Raw genomic sequence first — 7,977 nt, forward strand, 5'->3', positions numbered from 1 at the left:
GAAGGAAAAGAGGAGGAAAAGGAAGTGAGAGGAGGGAAGGAAAAGAGAAGGAAAAGTCCAAAGGGAAGGGAAGGAAAGGAAGGGTTTATTCCCATCACCTGCCTAGGGATGGTACTGCCCACAGTGGGCTAGGCTCCTGCACCAACTGGCACTCAAGAGAATGCCCCATAAACATACCCACAGGCCATTTCTCATTGAGACAGTTGCTTAACTGAGGTTTCCTCTGTCCAGGTATGTCAAGTTGCAGCTAATTATGACAGAAGGGAAGGAAGCAAAGGGGGATGGGAGGGAGCGAACATGAAGGAGGAAGAAGGGGAAAAGAAGCTGATGGGAGCTAAGATAAGGATCTAAGAGGGCAGAGGAGGGGTGGGAAGAGGAGCAGGCGTGGCCACAGCAGTCACAGTAGTGGTGGTTGTAGTGGTCCCACTCATGGGCTTCTCTCCTCTGACTCTGGAGAATGACAAAATGAACTCATCATTATATCCTGACTGTTGCCTGTACCTGACACATAGTAGGTGCTTTGTATGCAGCAGCTAGATGTGTAAGACATTTTGCACATCAGGCAACTTTGGTCTCTTGAGGGACAGCTATTTTCATGGTTTAAAGGAAGAGACAATATTCTTTGCTTTTTGGGTTATAAAGACTCTTCCCAGAGCTTTCTCAGACCAGTGGCTGTTTCTATTGTGTTTATTTTACTAACAGAGATTTCAAATCATTTGGGGCAAGCGGTCACTCCTCTCCGTGTGGGGGTATGGAGGAGTGCTTTTCCATTTCACTCTACCATATACCTAACCGAACAAACAGTCCCAGCATAGGCAACAGCGTTTTGCCAACAGGCAGAGCCTCTTCACTGGTACAGACAAGGAACATAAACAGAAACATTTCCCCCCATAAAAAGTTCAAGAAACATCTGATACTGGGATGCTCTTCTGACTCAGCCCTCTGTTTTGAACACTGGAGAAGTCATTAAACTTATTTTCTCATAAGTATTTGCTTTTTTTTCTTCTTATCTTTATCATGCTCCCCATATCATATACCGGAAATACTTGGTGTTTGGAGCACCTCAATGCCTAACACTTCTGTTATTAGCTATGACTCCAAAACACAGATCCCACCATTCCCTTAGTTATCAATCTAATTATGTAAGTTTTCAAAAACGACTAAAATTCACAGGGACAATTTCCACACAAAGTTCGAAAGAGACCATTGTTGACTATCTGACTCCTGTCCCAAGGGCCACTGAACACCTACCGTTGTTCTCAGCAGAGGGGGAGTGAATGGAGTGGGTGCTGGAGCAGCTGACGGGAGGGGAGGGTTGCATGTATGCAGCTGGCATGCAGCTGCAGTAACCAGAGGAGGAGGTGAGACCTTGCTCCCCAGATTCTGTTACCTTACCACGTGCTTTTTAAATGACACAGAGATGCACGTTTGGCTTCCAACCCCTGAACTCTGTGCTTTGGTTAATGTATCAAGTCTAAGTAATAGGTAAAAGATTAAGACTCGGTATAGGTCTGACAGAGAAATGGGTAACACGAGTCTATACTTGGGTGAGGATGAGGGAGGACTGTCAAAGAGTCAGCAGGAGTGTGACTCCAGCACGGTGCCTGAGGCTCCCTAGATGCTGCTGCTTGTGTGGCACCCCTAAGGAGGGACGTAGTCATCACAGGTATTATTGATCTTCCGAGAAGGGTCTGGGACATGTTGAGAGCAGTTTATATTTTGACTTTCACTGAGGACATATGACTCAAAGTCTGTCTCTGCAGTTTTACTGTAAGCCACCAGAGGGCAGAAATTTCCTGCCTGCTCTTTCTGGAGACTTCATTTATCCTGCTTCATGTGGACGCACATTGCATGTTTGTGGGTAGGCTAACAGCTGAAAGCAGGATTCAGGCTGAACTCATGAAAGCACACCTTCTGCCTAAATGATCTTCAGCCTCACCAGAGCATGGCTGGCAGTCTTCTTACCTTCTGCTCCTTTCTCCTTGTGAGCTGATGCTGGCTATGGGAGGTTCACTCAGGTTTTAGCAGTAGAAGTGAACAGAAGATGAGGGGCTGGTTGTTCTATATAAGGGCTGTTTATGCTGTTACAAAGAACCCAAGTCTCGCAAGGAAGCAGCCTTCAGGGGTAAATCGATATTATTCTTTGACCATTCTAACTTACAAAACCAAAAGTGCTTCTTTTGGTTTTGTAAATCCAATATCCCTTAATCCAAATCCTTAGAAATAAGACTCACTGGAGGCTGGAGAGAGAGCTTGGCAGTTAAGAGTATGACCTGCTCTTGCAGAGGGCTTGATTTGGTCCCAGTACCCACACTGGGCGATCCATGAATACCCACAGTCATGGACATATACCCAGACAGATACATACATAATTAAAGAATAAATAAGGCCCATCAGTTCAGTTTTTCTCAGTTTCTTGAGGTCTTGGGTGCCATCCCCATTAGCCCTTGGTGATCCTGTTTATCCAGGGGTGCCCACAAAGTTAGGGCTTCCTTTGAGAGGGACATTTAAATGACCATATCGTGCAAGAGCAAACAGCCACATCATAAATGAGAGACAATGGTCTATTTTTCTATGTTCTCCCTCCTCATCATATTAAGAACTTACATGTCATCGAAGATCAGTTTCTGTCTCTTGCAGTCCCTGTGGCCATTGGAACCTGGAGACCACGGCTCAGTCTGAGGCCGTGACTTGCTGTGGAGGATGCCATTTTCAGAACCGTTGTGGGAGGCCTTCTAAATAACAAACGAGACAGAAGCCACTGAGACATGCTGACAAAACCACTAGATACATTTTTACCCACAGAGTATCGCTCTGTTCTATACTAGGAATGATGGTGAATTTGTTTCAGTGAAGAAAAAATAACGAAGGCTGTGTATTATTTATGCAAAATAGTGGGGACCACAAGTGAGTATTTGGGAGGTAGAACCCAAGTCTAAATATGAAACTCATCTGTGTTTTGCCCCACACATGTAGTAATTATATATATTAAAGCAATTGCATGCCCTGTGCTTTAAAACAGTTTTGTAGTTTCTTTTGACTCTGGCCTACCCTAGGAGGAGATCAGGTGTTGAATGACCCATTTGCAGAATTATGCTGCTGTCGAGCAAGTGTCAGATCTTGGAACCCTTTGGATTAGGGATGCCCAGCTTGTGCATATCCAGGTATCAAGCTGAGGACTTCTGCACCCGTTGTCAATTCTGTTCTCACAGCAATATAAAAAACGATGTCTTATGCTCCTTTCATGGATGGGAGAACTTAGACTGGATGAGTTAGGCAAGTCTCAAGTTCAAGTAGTAACCATGGGTGGAGGCCCTGGACTTTTATTTTTCCCAGTTTTGACACATGTCAGAATCATGTGGAAGCCTGCTAAAACAGATTGCTAGCTTAGTTTCTGCTTCAGTAGATCAAGGACAGGGTTTAAGGATTCTCTCTCTCTCTCTCTCTCTCTCTCTCTCTCTCTCTCTCTCTCTCTCTCTCTCTCCCCCCACCCCATAATGTTTTGATATGTAAATCAGGCTGATTTTGAACTATCTCATGCTGAATGTTGAATGCCAAATGCTAGGATTACAGTGTGTGCTGCTACCACACTTCCTGTGAGAATCTGTATTTCTAAGCTAGGGACAGAGTGGTAGGCTCACAATTTCACTGAGTTTACTTAGAGAAGAAGGGCCTTGACAAACCGTGAGGTCTCCAGCATGCGTCTGCAGCTGGTTCTCAGCCTTAAGCTCTTTGTTGGAAGACGCTGAAGTCAACAACCCATTGCCGTGAGGTCGGTTGGAAGAAGTCAAGTCCTCGCTGGAGTATTTGTGTTTACATGCATCGGAGAGTGGCGAAGTGGGTGATCGGAGCATCTTTTCATTCTTGTTTATTGGTATTGCCAAGCTGAAAAGAGAACAGGAACAGAGCATCCCAGTCTGTACAGGAAGAAAGGCCGTGCTTCTTGTACGGCCCAGCCTCTCATTTAACATCTGCTGGCAGGAAGAAATTTCTTGAGAATTATTTTGGCGAAGTGACTTTATGGCATCAGGACCACAGTAAACCAGTAAACAATAAATAAATCTCATGCTTGGTTTCTTTATCAGGACATGCAGCAATCTTGAGTTCTTGCCATTGAAGGACTAAGAAGAGTACCATGTCCACATTCTTGGGTCTTCATCGAGGTGTCTACAAATACTGAATAAACAAGCTTTTCCTCACAAGCCTGAGTAGCTTGGAAAGGCCAAGCAAGAATCAACAGCAGTAAACCGAGCTCCTAGTTTCTTAGAGGGCACTCACCGGCCAGTGACTGAGTCTATAGGATACAGTCACAGAACATCAGGGTGACTCCAAGGCCTGAAGCCACCTTCCAACCACTGAGGCTCTGAAATCATCAGGCATTGGTTAGAATAAACACAGGATAAAGCAACTGGTACCTGAAACCACAATTTCTGATCCTTAGCTCTTAGATTACCTTAAAGACTATAGTCTATTCTTAAACAGAATTTCTCCAAATCAACCATCAGAGAAGACGAATTCGCTTACACTAAAGTCTTACAGTGTATATGAGGAAGCTTATTGCTAGGGATCTATGTATTTTGCATTAGGAAGAAGACTTGTTTGTAAAGGATATGTTATCCTGAAATAGTTAATCACTGCTAACCAAAGATGTCCATAGAGTCACCTAATACAATTTATACAACAACAACAGCAAAACAGTAAAACCAATGAAGGTTTAGTCGTGACTCCTGGGGTTATGATGGGTTAATTTTATGTGTTGGTTATCAGAGCAAACAAGCCATTAAGTCACTTCAAAAGCAATTTCCTTAGCTGGTAGTCACAGTGGGAATCTTAAGCACTGGCCTCTAAATTAAACAGCAAAGTTCTTTAACATCATGCAAATAGATATGTGTGGAGACAGAATTTCTGGTTTTAAAAGTACTCAGGCTATAACATGTTATAGACAACTGTTCTGGGTGAGTCTCAAGTTGTGTTGGCTGAAAGGAAGGATGCTGTTTTTAAGGATGGAGGTGAGAAGCCTGAAAGCAATCATTTCTTGACATGGGAGTGCAGAACCCTGCTTCTAAGCTTCTATTATTTTACATTCTTTATGTGTCATGAAGAACACATTACGACATTAAGTATCATCATGGGTATCTGTGATTGTTCCCTCTTCATCATTGCCAGTTTACATAGAGGACCAAAGAAGCTTTCTCTGGAGAGCTGGGTGATCAGCTCAGAGCTCTCCTGCTGTTGTAACTCTTGGCAGTGGAAGTGTGAGAAGCACAATCCTAGAGCTTGAGGGACCACCTTTCTCAGCAAGCCACTGGCTTGCTCACATTGTATGCTCACGTTGTGTTGTATTGCTACTTAGTTTGCTCGCATTGTATCGCTACTTAGTGTCAGCAAAGCAATCAGATCCAGGAGGTTTGCAGGATGGTGAGAGCAAGAGATTTTAAACTTGAGATCCATGACTTTGGGTGGCAGAAAGAATCCATAGTCACTCTCAAACATCTCCACTCTCATTGGAGCATCTCCTCCAGTCCCAAGCAAGGGCAAGGATCGGAAGAACAGTTAAGCTGGAGTCACCTTACCGACACTCACACTTGTGCCTTGGCAGAAACCACCGTGCTTTCTTGCCAGACCACAGTTGTTATAGACACCTTGAAATATCATCTGTGCTCATCACTATGCAGCAGTTATAACTGTCACTAGATAGGAAGGTTATTTAATGCACTGACAAATACACATAAAACATACTGTGCATTAAAGAGAGATATTTCAGGGGGTGAAGTCCCTCCATTCCCATTTCCCTAGTCCTCGGGAATGCACAGAGGACTGTGGGGTCACTGAGTATCCAGTGACCTCCTGTGCAGGGCTTCAGCATCCTCAAGGTGATCCCCACAGCACCGTGGGCCCGCATATCTCTGCTCTCCAATTTCATCTCTGACTCTAGCGCTGCTCTACATCTTCCCCAACCTTTCAGTTTACATTTTTATGTGCTGTGCAGAACCATTAATCTCCCCTTTAAAGTCCTCTATGTATAGTCAGGGAGAGTGAGAGGTGTCTCAGCAGAGCAACAGCGGGGTCTGGGGCCGAGGTGCTTCTAAATGGAAAAGCTTCTATGACTGAAGCTGAGCTACTTGCTTTAATGAATACCTGGGGCCTTTGCCTTGCTGGAGGACCATTTATCACAGAGGGAGGGAGTATGTGTGTGTGTGGGGGGGTTGTGTTGTTCTTCTAGAGGAATCACTGGGTGGAGGTTTGACCTTGGAAGCACACATCCTTTTTAAGTCCACAATTTGTCTATGCCCGAGAGCTTAGGTCCGTTACCTGAAGACTCAAAGTGTGGATTTCCCAAGTCCTTGGGGTTTTATGTTCTTACGTGCTTAGCAGCTACTATTAAAATACTAGCTTGTAACCTTTGGTTATCACATTTTGGGGAGAGATCATCTCTGGGGAGTACAGAGTTCAGAGCTGTGCTGCCTGGTTGCTGGTCCCTGGTTACATGGAAGGACCTGCCATAGCTGTCAAAAGCAAGCCAGAGGTTCCCATTAGACCTAAGTATCAGTTTTGGTTAATCTGAGGGAAGCAAGCCCGCAGATACAGATTAGAGCAATCAAAAGGATCTTCAGTCTCCTCAACACAGCACGTGACTGTCAGACTCAGTGGACTGCTCCAGGTCACCCCTACCTTCTAGGGAACAGACTTACCTGTTGATGTTCATGTTGCAGTGGCTGCCGGACAAGGTGTTATTAGTGGAGGCAGCTAGGCGTGAAGCACTCTCTTTCTTTCCCTGGGCCTTCTTTATCTCTCTGTAGTCATCTTCGTTGTCACACTGGGTGGTAATAAGCAGAAGCCAATCAGCTTTAGACTCTGAGGGGTGCCAGTGAGCTGCAGGACACTGCCTATCACGCAGAAAGGCCTCTTGGGAGGTGCCCCTACCTAGCTCCTCTAGAGAACGAGGCAACGGCAAAGCCAGCCCCTGGAGTAGCTTCTACTCAGTGAACTAGGGGGACATGTGCTGGGTTTATGCATGGCTTAGCAAAGGGAAAGATATCATGTTGTGATCAAAATATGGATGATGAAAGCTCCTTCGTGTTTAGCTTTGCAGACTGGATCAGGCCTAAATTAGCCTGTGGCATCACTATCCCTCATCCCTTACTGGTATCAGAATAAAGTATATGAAGTGTGGTCTGCCCAAGCTTATTGGAGTAACCATGGTGAGAAACCTCAGCTTTGCCTCTTTAAAGTCATGCTCGGCTTTAGTGAATGGCAAAGCAGTGGTTGTTGCCTGGTGTGCTTTACTTCTGGCCCACAATTTCCAGCCCCAAACACTTTAAAGTTCCTTTTGGTAAGATAAGACCTGTGTTGGGTTCTTGCTGCACAGATGTGTTTGACTCTACACGGTCAGGGTACAATAGAAATACACTCCCCAAAGTGATACTTCTGGGGAGACAAGAGCTTAATCCAGGGTGGCATCCCTAGGGCTATATGGGGGTGTTTTTTTTTTTTTTAAGGAGAAAATGACAGAGAGAACTTGACTCTTTTTAGCTAGAACTGTGTCATGCAGCCTCTGCCATAGAGAACCTTCAGTGCTCATGTTGTTACAATGGCCCCATGAAGAGTCCAAAGCCAGCTTTAAGTCCTTGGTTGTCAGTTTCAGAGCTTCAGTAGGGGGAGACCCAGCTGTGTCAGTCTGTGTAGGGAGTCTGGTTAGTCATTTGCCCACTCCAGCCCTCCCATGGAGAATGGGTGGCATAGGGAATTGTGATGTCCTCTACTGAGTGGGAAGCTAGTTCCCTTGTTCTTGGCAGACAGGCAATTGACACATGTGGTCCTGCAAGGTAAAAGGCACTTACTGCCAAGCCTGATGACCTGAGTTCAATTCCTAGGACCCACGTTGTGGAAATAAACAACTAACTCTCACAAATTTGTCTTCTGATCCTGATCTCTCTCTCTCTCTCTCTCTCTCTCTCTCTCTCTCTCTCTCTCTCT

At 45.0% G+C, this 7,977-nt stretch overlaps 1 protein-coding gene across 2 annotated transcripts in view; it reads right to left on the reverse strand.

Annotated features, from left to right (window-relative positions):
• The window catches only part of Aff3 (AF4/FMR2 family member 3), a 459,969-nt gene that overhangs the window by 27,560 nt on the left and 424,432 nt on the right, over positions 1-7,977 (reverse strand). For both annotated transcript variants that reach the window (XM_028775378.1, XM_028775377.1), the window contains 3 exons: positions 6,693-6,817; positions 3,684-3,885; positions 2,608-2,735 (listed from right to left, as the gene is read on the reverse strand). In XM_028775378.1, coding sequence (XP_028631211.1) covers positions 2,608-2,735; positions 3,684-3,885; positions 6,693-6,817 — 455 coding nt within the window. The remainder of the gene's footprint in view (positions 1-2,607; positions 2,736-3,683; positions 3,886-6,692; positions 6,818-7,977) is intronic.

This window comes from Grammomys surdaster, unplaced genomic scaffold (genome assembly GCF_004785775.1).
Source record: "Grammomys surdaster isolate TR1022 unplaced genomic scaffold, NIH_TR_1.0 255, whole genome shotgun sequence".
Lineage (NCBI taxonomy): Eukaryota > Metazoa > Chordata > Mammalia > Rodentia > Muridae > Grammomys > Grammomys surdaster.